The sequence below is a fragment of the Pelobates fuscus genome, chromosome 1 (genome assembly GCF_036172605.1).
Source record: "Pelobates fuscus isolate aPelFus1 chromosome 1, aPelFus1.pri, whole genome shotgun sequence".
Classification (NCBI taxonomy): Eukaryota; Metazoa; Chordata; class Amphibia; order Anura; family Pelobatidae; genus Pelobates; species Pelobates fuscus.
In genome coordinates, this window is record NC_086317.1 from 397,467,018 (window position 1) to 397,488,439 (window position 21,422).

The following is a 21,422-nucleotide window of genomic DNA, read 5'->3' on the forward strand; positions in this document are numbered from 1 at the left end:
ACAATATACTGAAGTCTTATAAAGTTGGCAGAGATGGGTTTTGCCTCCAGATGACCTTTTTTGAGCCTGTTTTTTATTTATTAATTTGTGTTTTAATACATTTGCAACAAGTTACATTGTCTTTTATTGCAGCTTTGTTAGGAAGGTTTTTTTCCTATTTTGTTATTTTTATTTTATTAAGATATGCCATTACTTCCCCAAGTATGTAATATTTATTATAATAAAGTTGGATATACACTGTTGGGGAGTTTGTTATTTGAGTAAGTGTGGATTGGTGACTCTGGACCTGTGGTCCACTAGCCAATGGTGGGGTGCTTTAACTTTTTTGGAACAAATAATTGTAGTCTGCAATATAGTATCATAATTTAAAAAATTGAAAATAACATTTCTATGAAAATTTATATGAGGCAGACTAAATCCCATGGTGTTACCAATCTAGTCATGGTTACATCATGACATGGACCCAGTTTGATGGTTATAAAAGCTCTGCTTTTCATTCACCTTTTATAAGTCCTTTCTCCTGGAGGGTCTGCAGGGGTGGTCTCCTCACCAAAAGCTTCTTCAGCCTTTGCCTCACCTTCTTCCTGTCTGCTCCTCCAACACTGGAGCTCACCCAAGACACTATAGGGAATTAAAGGAAAAATATGACACTTAAAAGGTAAAGGAAACATTGGTAGACTATGAACCTTTGTGTGTGGTTTACTGATAACAAAACCATAAAACTGAAGTTTGCATAACACAAGGAACTGGAATCACATAATTCACAGTTTTGCTTAGGTATCTGAAGTCAATCCAACTTAAGGTAAAACTCTAAGGACCACAACCACTACATCATATTGTACTGGTTATGCTTCAAAGAGTCTTTTGTTTAAAACACTGTTTTTTTAAAAAACTTTTTTCAGTGGTTTGAGCAAAAACAAGGGTTTTGGGGTTTTCCGAGAGACTGGCTCCACTGCCTCTGTTTCACTTTTGCATTCTGTGTACAAATCTACGCAAATTGTTAGGTAAATCCCACTAGATCATTATGTTCTGGCAAATATGCCATTAAGCTGTTAAAGCACATATGTGTTCTTCAGTCTTTCTGCTGCATTTGTATGTGTTCACATATGGAATATCAAATTGCCTCACAAAAATAAGATGACTAAATTAAGCAAGAATACATTGTTTTAATTAAATTAATTAAATCCAACTTAATGAGGTGTATTTTTTAATTTAGGAAAGCTTAAACGACTGGCTTAATACTACCGTGAATTTAACCATCAACCCTGCTAATATAATCCAACAAATGGCACATTGTATTTGTTTTATAAATGTTAAACAGGTACAAGAAACAATGCAGCTGGAACATTAACCACTGAGCTATCCTTTAAGGAGCATCCATGTACCTCTATTGAGTTATACAAGGCTATGCTCATTGGCTCAGAGTGTGCACGAGAGAGGTCCTGTATCTGGCCTGCTTAGCTCAATGAAGACATCCACCTGCTCCTGCCAAGTGATCAATGTAAGCTGTCAAACCTTTCTGAAGTTATTTGACAGATTTCTTTAGGCATGTGCCAGGGCACCCCTGGCATCATAACCACTACAGTGGGCTGAAGTAGTTATGGATGTTGACAATCTTTATTTTGTTTATTGGAGTCAAGGTATATTGATACAGCAGTGAACAGTTAGGATAGTTGAGCACAGAATGTTCAACATGCACTTAGTATATAACAGTTTCCGTTACAATGGTCTGAGTCGTCAAGTAACATTGGTGCTACTACTGTAGTTCTACAAGGTAAAATATGTTATTTTACAAAAACTGGTATGTTGATAGTCACGAGGGTGACTCAACAGGTCAACCAAGACAAAGACATTTTTTTTTTTCGTAAATAGAGTAGAGGAAAGGGATAATACAAAGGGGGAGGGGTGGGGGTTCAATTGTTTGTTATGTTGGTGGATATGTACAACAGCCATAGGATCCGGGTCTTCACACTACTGTCTGAATGACCTAGTAGGGCTGCGGTGAATGATTCCATGAAGTAAATCTCTCCCACCTGGTCTACCTATTGCTGGAAGAATGGCGCACCCGTCTGCTTCCAAAGCATGGGAATGAGGGATTTTGCCGCTGTCAGTAAATGTTTGGTCTGGGACTTTTTGTAGGTCTCAAGGGTCATTTTTGTGTGGTCTAGCAGCATGATAGCGTGATCTCTCGGATCTTAGAGTTCACCATCGCCCAGAAAGGGGCTATAATCGGGTAGGTCCACTAGATGTGAAGCATGGTGCTGACTTTTACACAGCATCTCCAGCAGTCATCTATAATTTCTGTGTTTATGCGATGTAGTGTGTCTGGGGTTCTGTACCAATTGGAAAGTAGTTTATAGTTTATTTCTTGGTATTTTGAACTGATGGAGCACTTGTGTGTGAAAATTTATATTTTATCCCACTCTTGGTCAGTTAGTGTTTCACCTGTCTCTCTTTCCCACACTGTGTGGTATACCTTATGGGTGGCCTGTCATCTTCCCTTAATAGTATTGTGCAGAGCATGGATATGCCTCTGGCTGTGTGCTGTCTGGATTACATAGCGACTCAAATTGTGTGAGGTCCCTATGTAAGAGACGCTTGCAAGAGGTGGTCATATAGAAGCTCTTGGTTTGGTGGTAGTGAATCTGTCTAGTCCTGTTGGGGTGGTGTCAGGAAGCATAGCTGCCATGGCTTTGAGGTGAGTGCCATCACACCATTGGCATATGCATGACCAGCCTGTCTGGTGGCAAGTGTGTAGGTCTAAAAGGGAATAGGCCCCCTCCCAGGTCTGGGTTGTGGGTGACGGGTGTGAGGGGGTTGAGGTACATGGTCAGTTGCTGTTTGTAATGTAGGGAGTACTAGACATTAAGTGTGGCGTCAATTAAGGGGTTGCCCGCTCGCAGGGAACTAAGTGTTAGGTTGCCGTGCCAGAGTAGAGATGGCATCTTGCCTGCAGCTTGTATCCCCTTGGAGTGTACCCATGTTTTTGTAGTTGGGTGAGCATGCCAGTCTATCACCCTGAGAAGATGGGCGAAGTGGTAATGGCCGATAATTGTGGGGAGGCCAATGCCTCCCTAGGCTTTGGATAGTTCCAGCAGGAATTTACCGATCCTAGGTGCCTTTTGGCTCCATACCAATCTTCTGATGGCAGTGGTCATTGACTGAAAGAATATCCGGGGAACCCTTATCGGTATAGGTTGAAACAGGTATAACAGGTGTCACGGAAGGACATTCATCTTCACGGCATTGATGCGGTCGAACCAGGAAATGTATAGGTCTGACCAGTGGTGCATGTATTTCTGAAGAGTAGTGAAGATAGGGATGAAGTTCAAGTGGTAGAGAAGGGATAGATCATTTGGTAACCAAATGCCTAGGTATTTGAATTTTGCCGTACACAAAGAAAATGATATTGCGAACTGTTATGGTTTTTGGAGTGTTTCAAACTTAGAGACAAAGTTGCAGAAATTAAAGCATGGCTCACATGAAGAATGCTTCCAGTTTGGTTATTTTGGCCTTAAAGGGTTATTCAAACCACATGACTGATTTTAGAAGTGGTGGTAGGAGACAGTATGTGCAGCATTTCTGCTTGAAACTGAGAAAGTCATGTGTGCCAGGGGGTGTAACTAGGCCCCAGCACACAACTGCCCACATCAATTTAATCCTGAACAAATTCCAGGGCTAATGCCCATGTGCCATATTCTCCTGATTTAATGGGTACATTCATTCAACAGTGTTTCTAGTGAAATAGCTGCATGAAGCTTACAATGAAAAAAGTGAAGCAATTAATGATTTGCTTTGTGGATCCTATATTATTTGCCTTAATTAGATTGTATGTTACAGTGAAGTTGTTGCAGAAGACAATCCTTAAAGCATCCCATAAATCTCATTTATGTTTATGCCCACCCCTGCTGATTTTATTCTCACAACAGTGAGACTTATAATTTCCAGTGTGAACTTTCACTGCTGACAAGTGCTGCTATTAAATATTTGTTGTCATATAAGAGACGGTGTAGGAAATAGAAGTCTCAACATATTTTCCGATACTCACATGAGAACTTTCTACTCTCTTTCAATTTTAAAGGGCTCTCCTCTTCCCCACCACTCCCATCCAAAACCTCCACACTGCCTGTTCTCCGGAGAATGATGTCATCACGTGGATTTTCCAGATCCTAAAAAAATGCAGTAACATTTAAAGAGTTACATCAAAACATGCCATCTAGGGTTCATGGAGGAAAGAAATCTCATTCATTGCACTTTTCATAGAAACAGATCTAAAATATAAGCAGTGGAAATCATGTTATCACTTACATAAAGCGCGTTGGGGTACGGCTCTTGTTTATATCTGGATTACAGCTATGCCAGATATCTCAGATACACACAGACTCTAGTAAATCATGTCTCAATTGGCCAAATATTGACTGAACCAATCTGTATTTTCCTACATGTAACATTTATGTGCCAATACCTTGCCGTAGTGCTGTGACTACACATTCCAGCCTTATATTATTTCATTGTGTGGGTGTGTAATAGCACATCCGTTTCCAAGACAGGCTTGCAAGTGTAATCAGACAGCAGGTCAAACAGATAAAACTGCTCTTACCTCAAGTGTGACAGTTCCTCTTTTGCAAAGAAACTGTTATGATAGTCTAGGAAAGAAACTTTACTGTCTAGCAAGTTCAGCAGCGTTTGAGTAAACTAAAATCTACCTCTTTATATAACCAGCCACCCCCCCAACAGTAACAGCTTAACAAATAAACTCGAGAAATGCAATCCAGCTTCAAAAACAGCTGTTGCAATATTATGCGGGACACTGTCTTTATTGCACTTCCAGCACTGAGACTCGCACTGCCATGCCAAGCAGTGTTACATAGTTACATTGCTGAAAAGAGACTTGCGTCCATCAAGTTCAGCCTACCTCACATATGTTTTTGCTGTTTATCCAAAAGAAGGCAAAAAACCCAGTCTGAAGCGCTTCCAATTTTGCAACAAACTAGGAAAAAATTCCTTCTTGACCCCAAAATGGCAGTCAGATGTCTCCTTGGATCAAGCAGCTATTACCCCACTAATTAGAAATTATATCCCTGTATGATATATTTTTAGAAGTATTTATCCAATTGCTGTTTAAACATCTGTATGAACTCTGATAAAACCACCTCTTCAGGCAGAGAATTCCACATTCTTATAACTGTAAAAAAAACTAAAAACTTTTCTTTGCCTTAAACTACATCTCCTTTCTTCCATCCTGAATGCGTGAACTTGTGTCCTATGTATAGCCCTGTTTATGAATAGATTTCCAGATAATGGTTTGTACTTGCCCAAAATATATTTATATATAACGTTATCATATCCCCTCTGAGGCACCATTTTTCAAAACTAAAGAGATTTACATTTTTTTAACCTTTCTTTGTAACTAAAATGCTCCATTCCTTTTATCAATGTTGTAGCTCGCCTCTGCCCTTTTTCTAGTGTCATGATATTCTTCTTTAGAACACTTGCCCAAAATTGCACAGCATATGCAAGGTGTGGTCTTACCAGCGATTTACTAAGAGGCACAATTATATTTATTTCCCGAGAATCTATGCCCCTATTTATACATGAATAGTGCATAGTGAAAGCATACAGAACTCTTAACCTGATGATTGAAACACTAGTGTTAGTGGTGGATAATCGATCAGTGACAAGTAGACTTGGAGATTAGTTTTTTCCCGAATGGCAATTCATCCGAATCTGGACTGGTCGGTGATTGTTCAAATTGCTGCACTCCTTTCGGAAATGTAGCCAAATCCCAAAGCATACTATATGTACAATGGATGCGCATATTTGTTTTGATTCGTGATTCAAACAAAAAGAAAGAGATGATTGACGGGGAAAAAAGATGATTGATGGCTGCGAAACAGCCACTAAATGTTGATTCTATTCACAGATAAAGTGAAGTAACCAAGAAAGGGGGAAAAAGGTGGATCAGTAAAAAAAATATTTGCATTTATAAATTCATATATTCTAAATTCAACAAACATATAATATATAAATATAGATTTTTATTTACTGTTCCTCCTCTGTTTCATACTATTTGTCACTTTTCTCACTTGATCTGCGAACAAAATTTTTGCACCATATTGGTTTGTATGATTCGTTCTTTTATCTTCAACAAAATTCAAATGAGCTAAACTGCCAATTTTGCCAAAATCCACCTGTCTCAAAAGTTTTTTTTTATTTTCAGACGATGTGGTTCTGCGGAAACAAATGTTTTTCTATCGACAAGTTATTCACGGTAGAGGCTTCAAAAGACACTAAAGATCTGTACTGTCTTCTATACCTCACCAAATTCGACTACATTTGAAAATTCAATGATGGAGGGCAAGAACAAACCAACTGGGAAAGACTAAAGACTTTTATTGCACCACTTTCAAAATCCCCCCTTGTGGCCATGTCTGCAGCTACACCACCATTGGCTGTCGACTAGCTTACATCTGTTAAAAGTTCATAGATGCTTATCATCATCATAATATTAATAAATTAGAGAACAAATAAAATTCAATGCGCGGTAGGTTTTTATGATTATACAAATTAATAGCACTCATTTTAGAAAGATGAAAGGTTATGTTGCTTGTGAATTCAACCACCAGTACACCAGATAAGTCATTGGGGGTATAGTAATTTTTAAAGATCCCCCATGTGCTCAGAGAGATTTGAAATTCAATAGTTTATATTATACTTGGTAATAAACTGCATCCTACTTATTTGAAGTGGGCTACACGAGATCCAGTCGATGTCTGATGTCTGAATTGCTACATCTATGCTGTTTATATGCTGCACATATACTGTTTGTCTCTTACCAGCCGCTCGATGATCCTCTGCAAGGCATCGTACCACTCCTGGATCACAGAGTCCTTGTCAGACTGCAGAAGGTACTCATTACCTGTCACCATGCGGAGCTGCAGAACACGTATGAACAGGGTTTAGTTCATTCCAGTGTGGATGTAAAGAGCAGTTAATTCTGATGTTGTATAATCCTCAGAAAAATGGATTCATATTACTTCGCCATACATAAAAGAATACACTATGTAAACATGGACCTTGCTTCCCCAATGGGCAAACATTGTAATGAAACCATATTCGAGACAAAATCTATTTCAATGTTGTAAGAAGCCCCACTGTGTATTTGGAAAAGCAAGAAATCAGCATCTGTTTAACTAGGCATATTAATAGGTATTGTAGCACTATTATATTGTTCTATAGAAATCTATGACAGTTATACATTAACCACATAACAGTAACTGGTGTGTGTTGTGTGTTTCTGTCTACAATGTATACATCTTCTATGGTACTTCTATGTACTTCCACAATGGTGGGAAGTACAATATGTACAACAGGACAACAGGACTCCATGCTACAGGAAACCAGTTCCCTTTTCCTCAGTGATGTAATGGTTTTATTGTTTCACTTTGTACTATAAACTAATTGCTAGGTTCTACACCATAAAATCGAATTAGCAGGAAGCTAGAGGAAGCAGTAACATCTCACAAGCACTGGTTACATTAAAGCACGTCATATCTGGAGACTTACATGGATCACATTCTTTTTACTGGACATTTCCTGGGCCCTGTCTATGATGGCTCCTCTCAGGTCCACGCTGCTCTCTGGCTTACTGTTAGAAGGTTTCTGAGATTAAAAGAAGTAAAGATTCAGACAACAGCCAATCACACAGGCAAATCAGGCAAATTCTTAAAAGCTTGACTTTCCCCTGTAGCCAGACGTGAGGATTTCTCTCCCACTCTGATTTCAACAAATGAAAAAGTATTTAATTTGTACTAGCTCTTTAAAAGACACCTTATAGAACTCCCCCCCCCCAAAACGTTTAAAGTAGAAAAGATTTCTGTACATTTAATTTAAAAAAAGGTGCCTGGCAATGGAGACATGAATTCCAAAAATGCTGTTCGGTTACTCAGTAATGAATTGCTATTTATGTATCTAGCCTGGTTGTGTCCACTATGGTGAGCTAAATATAAATTCAGTATTCTAGCATGGTAGCCTTTCCTTGAATAAGTCAATTAGATTTGTTACTTACCCAGCCTGAAGGAGCCTGCACTTTTGGGTCCTTGTAGAACACCAGACTATTTCCAGTTAGAACAACCAGAGACGAGGTCCAGTTTTTCCTGAGGGAAATGTTTCTTTTTTTAGTCACGGAGAGATATTACACTTTATTTACTCAACTAATTGATTCTAGCCCAAAGATTAGCCATTTTTGCTTAAAACATGCAATCCGTTATCAGTTCTTCACAATTTCTAGTTTAGTAAATAACCATAACATTTGTTACACATGCTTTCTTCTTCAGCATCATCATCCCAAAACTCTCACTCCACAGGGAGCACATGAGTGCCCAACAAAATAAAGCTAAAGTCATACGGGAACACTGTGCCACATGCATAGACTGGTGGCAGAGGTGACAAAAGTAAGGAAAATGTCAGTATAACCAGCTTTGGAAATGTCTCTGTCGGAAAAATGATCTCATTCGTTTAACTTGCAAGATAATAAAAATAGCTGAAACTGGGAACTTTGAAGAACATGCCTTCTGTATATGACAAATCATGAATAATGTGTAATTAAGAAAATTAATGAATTTACTAAAAATAAAATGTTTTATTTTTAACTCACACATTTGTCCATTTCACGGCAAAATGTAAATGAACAATGTAGTGATATGTATTCCAATCCTTTTTTGAGGATGACGTTTTTTATTCTGTTCTGAAGACAGTTGGAAATTGCAGTATAACAAAAACTGCAGCATGAAACACAAACACACAGTTTACATCATATTTCTTACTTAAGCTTCCTTCCACCTTCAGCTATCTTAGTCTTGTTTAACTGATCAGCCTTTTCAACCTCCTGAAATAGAGACACATATTTCATCTCACTCAATAACAACATGTAAAAAAAAAAAAAAAAAAAAAAACTCCATCATTTAGAGATTGTAAAATAGAGTGGCCTATGGACCTAAGGTCCAGGGGACTCGAAAAAGTCACTATAGGTCTGTACAACAAAATATAAAAGGTACAATTTATTATGGTATATTAAAAAAAAAAAAACATAAATACAACATATACACAGAACCATGCCACATATAATCATCTCATTTAGATTGTGCCTAGATTTTTTATGATTATAAGAGGGGTTTTAATGATTGGACTCGATTTTCTTGTAACCTTCTGAGCAAGATGTTTTTGCCTTGTGATATTGAAAAATTAGAGACCAATTCAATTTTTATATGCCCTATGACTTTTTACTAAGCAGCCTACTATGCATTTTGAAATACATACTTTTTTCTCCTGTCTGGTCTATTTAAAAGCCATCTTATAATAGTCTTTGAAAAACTAGGTGTAAGTAGCTTTTTGATTGACACAATATAAAAACGTAAACCTGAACAATTGATTTAAAGATAACATATTCATTCAAGCTTAATGTACTTTCTCTAAGCTATAAATCTGAATGTTTTGTTCATTAAGAAATACATTGTCATATTAAACTGTTGCTTGTGTTCTGTATAATTGGTAGTTCACCATACTGCCCAACAAGGTGGGTATGAAGTTGAGATGGGGTACATCGGCCTGTATGGTACATGCCAGTGACACAGCCAAGTTTACTGTCCATTACACTGGAGAGCACCATTCTGTGCTGTTAAATCCTTGGCCCTTATGCTCCGTGGCTTGATTGCACTTTGTGTCATGCTAGTGATATCTAATCATGTGGGACACCATGGAAAAAACTTAGAAAAATGGGTCTGGAGACCAAATTTGGGACTGTCTACTTAAACTAGGGTCAGAAGCACGGTATGGTTTCCATCAAGTCTTTGCATGCCTTAATGAAAAACGTGACCTTGCTATAGGGCTTAGTGACTTCACTCTTAAAGTGGTCTCGTAGTGTATATAAGGTTCTACCACTTTACGGAGTAATCATCTCTGAATTCTTTCATCTATATATTATGTTTGCCAATTGGCTAGTGCATGTGTGGATTATACATTTAAATACATTTACTTTCTGCATATTAACCATCAAACAGATTTTTTTTTTTTAAATCTGCAAATATGGGCAATTGAGGCAGATACACATGGACTCCACTGTGGCAGACATCTCGGTGGAGGCGGAACAATTTTCAGGTAAGTACATCCAATTCAATCAATGGCAATTTTCACCATTACAGTTTATGGATTAGATTTCTATACTTTGTGGAGATGAACTTGCATAGATTGAAGACTGTAAATTGAGGTGAAATCCTCACCACATGCTTTCTTCACATTATGAAAATAAGGACCCCTTTCTAATCTACTACTGTATCTTTTAAAAATAAAAACACAGGCTGATGCTGTTACATATAAATTGTTTATAGTCATGTTGGCCTCTCCTTACATTTGAAATCACATGTTAGTGAATAACACTGAGTTTGCTTTGGGTCTTAAAGGCCTTTTGCAAAACATATTGAATTCAGCAGTTGATTAAGATTTTCGATTTTAAGTCCCTCTTTTTATCTTCCTTTACATCAATCCATTTTAAGTCCCTCTTTTTATCTTCCTTTACATCAATCCATTTTAAGTCCCTCTTTTTATCTTCCTTTACATCAATCTAAAAAGAATTCTGAGCAGATGTAAAATTCTGTCATGTATTATCAGTTGTGATTAAATGGACGTTGGGCAGTTATACACAGCATATTAGCAAATGTTTATTAAACCTACGTGAGGTACATCCAGGACTGTAACTAAGGGAATTCTTGGTACGTCTGTAGAGGGGTCTGAATTGCCGTAACTTTGAAACTCATGGTGAGAAAGGTTTCTCCTGTGGAAGCCCTGTAAAAGATTAAGTAAAATATAAACATTGCTAAACGTGACACTGTGTATATCTGAGGACTGCTCAATAAGAGCATCAATGTAGAGCCTGATAAACACAGAATTATCATGTGAACTAAGAAGCGTTCATGTATCTTCTCTTGTCCCGATAGTAGAGGTTAAAATAATTGGTTTCAATGTTCTTGAAATTATTCTTTAGCTTTGATCTCTCAGATAAGCTTACTCATTGCATCTCCCATAACTGTACATCTGGTACTCTTGATAAAGCATCATGTGCAGACGCGAAACGCGTTCAGTAGTACCAGGCGTGGGCTTTGTATTTTTTTTTTCTTTTCCCGTATTTACATATTTAGTTAATATTCACTGCTTGTTTGCCAATATTTTTTTCATACTTTTTTTGTTATTAAATGGATATAAAAGAAAGAAGACTGTTTTAACACCACTCCTTTTAAAAAAAATATTTTCTCTTACAGTGGAGTTTAACATTTCGTTGCTTTGTTTTTTTTTACATCTACTAGATCTGCCTTGCAGTGAAGCATACACTTGTGTGTAGCTATATAAATAAACAAACATCCATGCTTTAATGGCAATAGATAAGGGCAGGGCCGCCATCAGGGCATGACAACCATAACAGTTGTCATGGGCCCGGCGGCCCTGGGGGGCCCGGCCGCCCGGGCCCCACGTGTGGGGCCCATCGGGTGGCCCACGCACTTAGGGCCACCCGATGAGCCCCCTTCTTCAGGGGCCCGGTCAGCGCTATGGCCGTTGTATAGCGCGACCGGGCCCCTTTAAAAAAAAAAAAAAAAAAAGCAGCCGCAAGTGCTGCTGGGAGGAAGTGCTCACTTCCTCCCAGCTCACTCCGCGCGGGAGGAGCGCGCCCGCCCGCCCAGCCGTAAAGAGGGAGAGCCCAGCAATGAAGAGGGAGCAGCGCCGACTCCCATCATCCCCAGCCACCCTCCTGCAAAGAAAAGGTAAGAGACAGGAGGGTGGCTGGAAAATGAGCTGTGTGTGTGCATGTGTGTATGTCTGTCTGTCTGTCTGTCTGCATGTATGTGTATGTATGTGTGTGTGTCTGTATGTATGTCTGTGTGTCTGTATGCATGTATGTGTATGTGTGTCTGTCTGTATGTATGTCTGTATGCATGTATGTGTATGTCTGTCTGTGTGTCTGTATGCATGTCTGTGTGTCTGTATGTGTGTATGTATGTCTGTCTGAATGTATGTCTGTCTGTATGCATGTATGTATGTCTGTATGTGTATGTCTGTATGCATGTATGTCTATGTATGTATGTCTGTCTGGATGCATGCATGTCTTTCTGTATGCATGTGTGTCTGGATGCATGTATGTGTATGTATGTCTGTCTGTGTATGTATGTCTGTCTGCATGCATGTATGTCTGTCCGTATGTCTATGTGTGTATGTATGTATGCCTGTGTGTATGTCTATGTATGTATGTATGTATGTCTGGATGCATGTCTGTGTGTATGTCTATGTCTGTCTGACTGCATGCATGTATGTCTACGTATGTATGTCTGTCTATGTATGTTTGTGTATGTCTGTATGCATGTATGCCTGTATGTATGCATGTATGCCTATGTATGTGTATATGTATGTCTGTATGTCATTATATATGTATATATGTATGTCTGTATGTCAGTATGAATGTATGTCTGCATATTATTATGAACGTAGGTCTGTGTGTATGTGTGTATGGATGTCTGTATGCATATATGTCTGTCAGTATGTCTGTATATATGCATGTATGTCAGTCTGTATGCCATTATGAATGTATGTGTGTATGGATGTCAGTGTCTGTATGAATGTGTGTGTGTGTGTGTGTATGTATGTATGTATGTCGGTGTCTGTATGTATGTGTGTCTGTCTGTCACTATGTATGCCTGTGTGTATGTCTCAGTATGTGTGTGTCAGTATGTATGCCTGTATGCGTGTATGTCTGTTTCAGTATGTGTGTCTGTTAGTATGTATCAGTGTGTGCGTTTGTGTCTGTGTGTGGACCCAGTGAGCGGTATTTGGAGGCGGGCCCCAGGGGGCCCAGACCCTGAGCTGAGTTAGGGGCCCCAAAATTTTTGGTGGCGGCCCTGGATAAGGGAGTAATACAGGTGTTGTCAGTTTTTAGGTTCAATCTCATTTTTTTGCATTTTTCCTTTTTTTTTCTGTATTACACATATGTTGTATTAAACAAACGTAACATGGTTGGTGTCACTAATAAAAGGAGGGTAACTATAAAATCTATAGAAAATCATACATTCTAAATCATATATCACACATTAGAGGAACACTATAGTGGAACACTGCACCACTGTGCAGGAATACATTTTGAGCTCCCCAGTCCCACTCTCATAGGCGTGCGCAGCCTATTGCATTAGGGTGTGCACCCTAAAGCACAAACACACGGCGCATGTGTATATATGTAATATATATATATATATATATATATATATATATATACACATACACACATATACACACACACACACACTGCTGTGTATGTGTGTGCTGCTCGTGTGCTGTGTGAGGGTTGTGTGAGGGTGCTGGTAGTGTGCTATGTGGGTGAGGGTGTTTGTGAGTGTGTTTGTTAGGGTCCTGTTACTGTGCTGTGTGAGGGCGCTGTGTGTGTGAGGGTGCTGTTTGTGTGATGTGTGCGTGTGCGTGTGATGGTGCTGTGGGTTTGTGGGTGTCGTGTATTTGTGAGGGTGCTGTTTGTGTGTGTTTGTGAGGGTGCTGTTAGTGTGCTGTGTGTGAGGGTGTTGTGTGTTTGTAAAGGTGCTGTGTGTGTTTGTGAGGGTGCGGTTAGTGTACTGTGTGTGTGAACGTGCGGGCTGTATGTTTGGAGGGATTGTGGAGGTGGGGGCAGATTAGTAAATATCCCCCCTCCCTACCTTATATAGGGAGGGGGGATCCTTGCTGCCATGTGCCATCCCTGGTGGTCCAGTGGAGAGTAAGCTCTAGCCTGCGGGGCTAGAGTTAACTCTCGTGAGATCTGAGTGTTGCCGCGGCAATGCTCAGATCTCGTGAGAGGAACCTGGCGGAGCTGCTGTCTAGAGCTCCCCGGGTCCTCTACTGCCTCCCTCCATGTTGCTGTGGGCTGGTGAGGTAGATCTTTGATCTCCCCGCCAGCCCATGGAGGCTTAGAGCAGAGCCGGCACTCAGATAGCGCCGACTCTGCGTGAGCCGACAGGGGAGATCCGGAGATCTCCGGTGAAGTCCTGGGGAATAAAGTGTGGGAACTCTTTTCCCACCTCCCAAAAAAAATAATATACACGTGTGTGTGTGTATATATATATATATATGTATATATATATATATATATATATATATGCGTCCACACACAGACTGACACATACACAGACACACACATATATACGCGTGCACACACATACATTCACAGACACCCACACACCTACAGACACACACACATTCAGACACACACACTCTCAGACACACTTACAGACACACATTCACAGACACACTCACTCACAGACACACACACACATACATTCACAGACACACTCACTCAGACACACACACACAGACACGCACACACATACATACATTCAAAGACACACACACATTCACAGACACAATCACTCACAGACACACAGACACACACATACACTCACAGACACATACACACAGACACACACACACACACATTCACAGACACATACACACAGACACACACACACACACATTCACAGACACAATCACTCACAGACACATACATACAAATTATTATTTTTTAATTAAAAAATGTCCACCCAGCCTCCCTACCTGGAGTGCTGGCGTGGACTTGTCCCTGGGGTCCAGTGGGTCAAGCGCCGGTCTCCACTCAGCCGCGGCGAGGGAGCTGTGTGCTCTCTGCTCCCTCTCGCCGCGTGGGCTGTCTGCTGTAGCTGGGAGCCGGAATATGACGTCATATTTCGGCTCCCAGCATCAGCAAACAGCGCGCGGCGAGAGGAAGCAGAGAGCACACAGCTCCCTCGCCGCGGCTGAGTGGAGACCGGCGCTTGACCGGGGGGTGAGAGTCCTTCACCACCTCTCCCCCCCCCATGACAGGGGGAACATAGGGGGAGGAAGGGGGAGCTGAGTGCCTGCAGGAACAGCGTTCCTGCTCAAATAAAAGTGCAGGAACGCTGTTCCTGCAGGACTCAATACATAGGCGTGCCACGGGGATTAGGGTGTGCCCAGGCACACCCGGCACACCCCGTGCGCACGCCTATGCCCACTCTCTGTAGAGAGAAAATTTATTAAACTTACCTTTTCACCACTGCTCCGCCGGTCTGCTGTCCCCACCCTGCCTCCAAAACTGAGGTAATCAGTCTTGATGATTTCAGCCAATCCAATGCTTTCCCATATGCTATAGATACCAGAGCCAATCAGGGCCACCATCAGGGTGTGACAACCTACTCCTGTTACTGCCCACAGATGGCAGCTCCTACCCCACCCTATCCCAGACAGACACACGCATACGTCCTCTTCTATACACACACACTGCATCCATTACACAAAAAACACACTGTGTTCTCCATACGCACAAACTGCATCCCTTACACACACATTACATCCCTTACACACACACACACACACTACACCCCATACACACACTGCATCCTTTACACACACACACACACTGCATCCTCCATACACACATTCTGCATCACTTACACACACCCCTAATCTACACCTTCTTAATTTAAATTTGACTAACCCTTTCTTGTCATTTCCACACCTATTCCTGCTTAAGAGCAACATGCACTTTGACTGTCAGACACACTCCGTCACTGGTACATGCACTGACATACACTCATTGGCAGATACACAGTAAGTGTCAAACACAGGGTTTAACCAACACACACTTTCACTGACAGACAGACACACAATGACAGGCACCCACTCTCAGATACACATACACTGACACACACAGACACACACATGCTCACTGATTTGACACTCTGACAGACACACACACTCACTCTCAGACACACACTGACAGACACACACATATTCACTGACAGACACACACACACACACATTCACTGACAGACACACAATAACTGACAGACACACATACACACACACACACTCCTGACAGACATACACACTAACTAACAGACAGATAGACACACACACTCAATGACAGGTACACACACACACACACATTCACTGACAGATACACACTCCTAACAGACACACACACACTGACTGACAAACACACACATTCACTGACAGACAGATACACACACACTCACTGACAAACACATTCACTGACAGACACAATCACAAAGATACTGACACACTTACACACATTTTTTTTCATACACTAGCAAATTATTATTTTTTTAAAATTGTAATTTAAGTCCACCCAGCCTCCATACCTTTCGGAGAGCTGGAGTGGATTCTTTCTCTGGGGTTCAGTGAGAATGCTAGACTGGCTGCTGTGCAGTCTATTGGGCAGCTGGGCGGGCAATAGAGGTGGCAAGGGAGCTGTAATCTTCTTGCTCTGATCCTTCAGAGCAGATGCAGGGATCCAGAATATGATGTCACTCCAGCAGGTCGCTCCACAATGGAGCAGAGGAGGAAGAGCACAGAGATCTGCTCACCACTAGCCTGTACACCTGCCTCAGGGGGTCCTAAGGTGGCCAGTAGGCCAGCTCTTAGTTCCCCCATGACACAAGGCTAGCAAGGCATCTGCCTGGACATTTGGGGCAGGATTGTTTTTGTAACCCCCTGGAAAATGCTGCCCAAGGCAAATGCCTTGTTATCCTCAAGCTAAATACAGCACTAATTATATCCCTTACACACACACACTGCATCCACACCACTTCTCTTACACACAAAATTACAATTATTTATATAGTGCCAACATATTCCATAGTGCTGTACAACAGGAAACAAAACAGACATTCAATTATAACAAAACATTTTTTAACATACAGGAAAACTAGGTGAAGAGGGCCCTGCCCAAACAAGCTTACAATATCCATACTGCATCCACTATACACACACACACTACATTCCTTACAAACAGACACACTTCATAACCTATACAAACTGCATTCCTTACACACACACCGCATCCCCTATACATACACACATTGCATGCTGCTCTATATTTAGAGCAAGGCAAACAAGGCATTTGCCTTGGGCGGCACTTTCCAGGGCGTGGCAAAAAACACCGCCCCTCAAGTGCCCTGGCAAATATCTTGTTTGCCTTGACATATGGGGGGGTCCAAGAGTTGGCCGGCTAGCCAACCTTGAGCCCCCCCCCCCAGGGCGCCCGGACAGTTTATTTAACAGGTGGGACCTGCAGTGATGCCGGGAGCCGGAATGTAACATCACTCTGGCGTCCGGCCTCACTAAGCGGCGTGCGAGATAGCTGAACAGGAGGATCAGAGCTCCCTCGCTGCCTATTTTGCGCACCCACTACCCCTCTTGCCTGCCCGTCCTCCATCCTCCACACCTGCCTGACCTTCATCCTGCATGCCTGCCCGCCCAGCGGCCAGCCCAGCTGCCCCACTGGACCCCAGGTAAAAATCTGGGTGTATTTAAATTAAAATAAAGGAAATAATTATTTGTAAATGTTGGGGGGAAATGTGTGTGTCAGTCTCTCAGTCTGTCAGTCTGTGTGTGTGTGTGTGTGTGTGTGTGTGTGTGTCAGTGTGTGTCAGTCTGTCATTGTGTGTGTGTTTGTCTGTCAGTAAATGTGTTGTTATATCAGTCAGTGTGTCTGAGTGAGTGTATCTGTCAGTGAGTTTGTTTGTCTGTTAATGAATGTGTGTGTCTGTCTGTCAGTTTTGTGTGTGTGTGTGTGTGTGTGTATGTCTGTCTCTCAGTTTGTGTGTGTCTGAGTGTGTTTGTATGTCAGTGTGTGTTTGTCTGTCAGTGTGTGTCGGATTGTGTTTGTGTCTGTCTGTCAGTGGATGTGTGTTTATATCTGTGAGTGTGTTTGTCAGTGAGTTTTTTGTCAGTGTTTCTGTGAGATAGTATGTGTGTTTTTGTGAGGGAGTTTGTGTGTGTCTGTCACTGAATGTGTGTGTATGTCTGTCAATGTGTGTGTTTGTCAGAGAATGTGTGTGTATGTCTATCAGTGTGTGCCTGTCAGTGAATGTGTGTCTGTCAGTGATTGTGTGTCTGCCAGTGATTGTGTGCATGTCTTTAAATACGTGTGTCAGTGCATGTCTGAGTGATTGTGTGTGTCTGTCGGATTGTGTCAAATCAGTAATTGTGTGTGTCTGCCAGATTGTGTCAAATCAGTGACTGTGTGAGTATGTGTGTCTACCAGTGAGTGTATGTCAGTGTATCTGAGAGTGTGTGCCGGTCAGTGAGTGGGTGTGTCTGTGTGTATGTCAGTCAAAGCGTGTGTTAGTCTTTAAAAGGAAGAGGTGCAGTCTTGACCGAAAGGGTTGGGGGAAATTTAAATTAGGGGGTGCCTGAGTTCAGTCATGCCTAGGGCACAAAATACACAACTGACTGCATCCAGTATACAAACTACATCCCCTACAAGCATTGCATTATCTATACACATACACTACATTCCCTAAACACACATTACATCCCTTACAAACACAAACTACATCCCCTACCCCTACCCTACGACTATAAGATGGTGGTAGAACAGAGGGTGTGCCCTTCCTTAATCTATAGTGGTTCTGATGACTATAGTGTCCCTTTAAGAAGCATTTTTACCAAATGTATCTATTCCACAAGACCAATGTGATAGATATTGGGTTTATTCAATAGACAGGGAGTTGATTCAGACGTTAGGGTTAATATTTTATATTTTCAACTCTGCTATCTTTGGCATTAATGTTGTAGGTCTGTCATAAACACAGCACCCACCATGATTTAATAAGTAAACTCTATGTCTAGAAAACCCCAAGCACTTTGGAAAATATATGGACTACTCTTGTGAATCACTCAAAAAGTCTGCACAATGTAAATTCCAGGTCATTAGTGTGTGTCTACTTTTTTAGCAATAAAAGCAAATCTGTAATTTTTTTCAGTCATTAAAGAATCATTCAAAAATAATTAAATATCAATTAATTCCAACACAAATCCTTCCAAAAAGGGATTATTTTTCATATTAGCAGTTCTCAAATAAGGTCTGAAGACCATCCATATCCGCTCCTTACAGACTTGGAGTAAAAGTTAGGCATTTGGTTGACTACAATGAAGAATGAATTTACATTTAATTTATAACACATACATAAATAAAATGGTCAATGAAAAGACAGCCCCTTAATCACAAATTAATACTTAGTACTGTATTTGTCACCTGGCATTCTTAATTATGTGAAAAACTACAAAAGAAGCAGTTTTTCTATGTTACCATAGTTCGACTACAAAACTACATAACAGAGGTAAGCAACTGAGTACTCCAGTGGGACTAAATCTACAATTACCAACATCCAATATATGAATGGCTGGGTGTAATGGAAGCTGTAGTTAAACAGCTGGAAAGTTGTGGTTGCCCATCACCGTTATAGAGTATGGACTCATGGATATCTCAAATTAGATTGATAGCTGTAGTGATTTACCCTTGGTCCTCGGGAATGAGACAAGATCATAGACTTGGTATAATTGAGTTTCTGCAGTGGAGGATCAGGATCCTGTATTGTCTCATCGCTGATTGGACTGAATAAGCTGCTACACGATGATGAGCTGCTCAAGGAAAAAGGACTTTGCTCCTCTGAAGAGTCACAGATCTAAGAGACAATGAGATATAGAAACTAAGTCAACAAACCAGAATTTATATTTCTAGAAAAGTAACACAGGCTTGGCCATACAAAATGACCACGAAGTCCTACTTCACATTTCTTCTAAAAGTTCTAATTTCCTTTTGTCACATTACAATTTAACATACTGATTACAGTCTCTTAAACGTTAAACTTACAAAAGCACTTTAGAATCATCATCATCATTGAGTCTACAGAAGTGATCAATCTTGCTGCTTTTATTATTATTATATAAAGATTGTATGTAGAGTAGGTTTCTGGTGTCTTGATTTGGTGTCTTGGAAACTTGATTTGCAACCAAGGACAATCGGGGATGGATGTGTTAATGTAGAAGAGGGGCAGCAACAGCACTAATCTCAGTTAAATTTCATAGATTTTGTACTAAAATACAATTCAGTATAATGAAAATAGACAAGACACCCTGTAGCTCATACCTTGTTTTATTCTTACAAATAAGTTTCTAAAATGATTCTTAAAAGTGAAACAGGGATCTGACTAATTTTTACCAGCGTAATTGTGATTCCAAAGACAGCCTCTCAGGGGTGGACCGAGGGTCCGAGGGGGGGATAACGGAGCTCCTGCCGGGAAGTAGCTGCTCCTGGGCATCCCAGGATCGGGAGATCGTCCGCCTCTCCCGCCCGGCGAGAAGCAGGCCACACTTGCCACGCGGAGGTAAGTAAGACTCTGTTGAGTTGCTGACCGCTATTAAGCATGTCGGGTCGGTCAGGTGGGAGCAACATTGCTGGGTCATCCCCTTCTGGGGTGAAATTCGCTTGTTGATAGCTGCTTAAAGTGATATATTGAGGGAGCTCACACGAAGTGCGTCTTTCCTCCATAACAGCTAGGCCCCGCCCCCCGGAAGCTGCATTCTTAGTGAAAGGAGGGACAGTGTAGCTGCTGCTGATTTAATAGGGAAATCGATAGCTAGGCTAGTGTATTGAGTGTCCACTACAGTCCTGAAGGACTCATCTGATCTCTGCTGTAAGGACAGCACCCCAAAAAGCCCTTTTTAGGGCTAGAACATCAGTCTGCTTTCTTTTTTTTTCTGTGTAATCTAATTGCAGTTGCCTGCCTGCCAGCGTGTGTGTCAGGCTCACAGCGTATACTGTGCCCACTTGCCCAGTGCCACCACTCATATCTGGTGTCACAATAGCTTGCATTAAAAAAAAACCACAAACTTTTTTGACTGTAATATAATAGCAGTCAGTTTCCTTCACACGTGTGCGTTTCAGGGCCTGCCAGGGCACAGTGCCACACCAATGCAACTCATATCTGGTGTAACAGTAGTGTACATAAAAAAAAAACTAGAAATTTTACTGTGAAATAATAGCAGTCAGTTTCCTTCACACGTGTGCGTTTCAGGGCCTGCCAGGGCACAGTGTCACACCAGTGCAACTCATATCTGGTGTAACAGTAGTGTACATTTAAAAAAAAATACAGGGGGCTTGTTGTCACCTTTCTGGGACCCTTGGTGTTGTACGTGGCTGGGTGGAGGAAGAGACCTTCAATTACATCAGTGAGGACAAGGAACGGGACATGGCTAGCTTGGTATCCAACCTTGTGCAAATTGGGAGTTTGCGGTTGTGCAAATGGACTGTTTGAGGTTGTTTGCGGTGTGTTAAACGGGGAGTTTGGTCTGTCACTGTGAAGCGGGCGTAACCCTTACACTACCTGATCGATACAACATCATACCTGATGTTTTAAAGCACGTTATTCCAAACAATTTAGGAATGTTAGGTGATTTATGCCCCTTATGGATTAAAACCAGACTCTGCATCAACTATGTAATTTTCCATGGGAGTTTTGACATGGATCCCCCTCCGGCAT

At 41.2% G+C, this 21,422-nt stretch overlaps 1 protein-coding gene across 2 annotated transcripts in view; it reads right to left on the reverse strand.

Annotated features, from left to right (window-relative positions):
* Positions 1-21,422, reverse strand: part of LOC134568757 (rho GTPase-activating protein 9-like) — a 71,559-nt gene that overhangs the window by 41,147 nt on the left and 8,990 nt on the right. For both annotated transcript variants that reach the window (XM_063427426.1, XM_063427420.1), the window contains exons 2-9: positions 19,398-19,565; positions 10,729-10,839; positions 8,826-8,887; positions 8,069-8,156; positions 7,567-7,662; positions 6,837-6,935; positions 4,049-4,169; positions 502-621 (exon numbers count right to left, since the gene is read on the reverse strand). In XM_063427426.1, the coding sequence (XP_063283496.1) occupies positions 502-621; positions 4,049-4,169; positions 6,837-6,935; positions 7,567-7,662; positions 8,069-8,156; positions 8,826-8,887; positions 10,729-10,839; positions 19,398-19,565 (865 nt within the window). The remainder of the gene's footprint in view (positions 1-501; positions 622-4,048; positions 4,170-6,836; positions 6,936-7,566; positions 7,663-8,068; positions 8,157-8,825; positions 8,888-10,728; positions 10,840-19,397; positions 19,566-21,422) is intronic.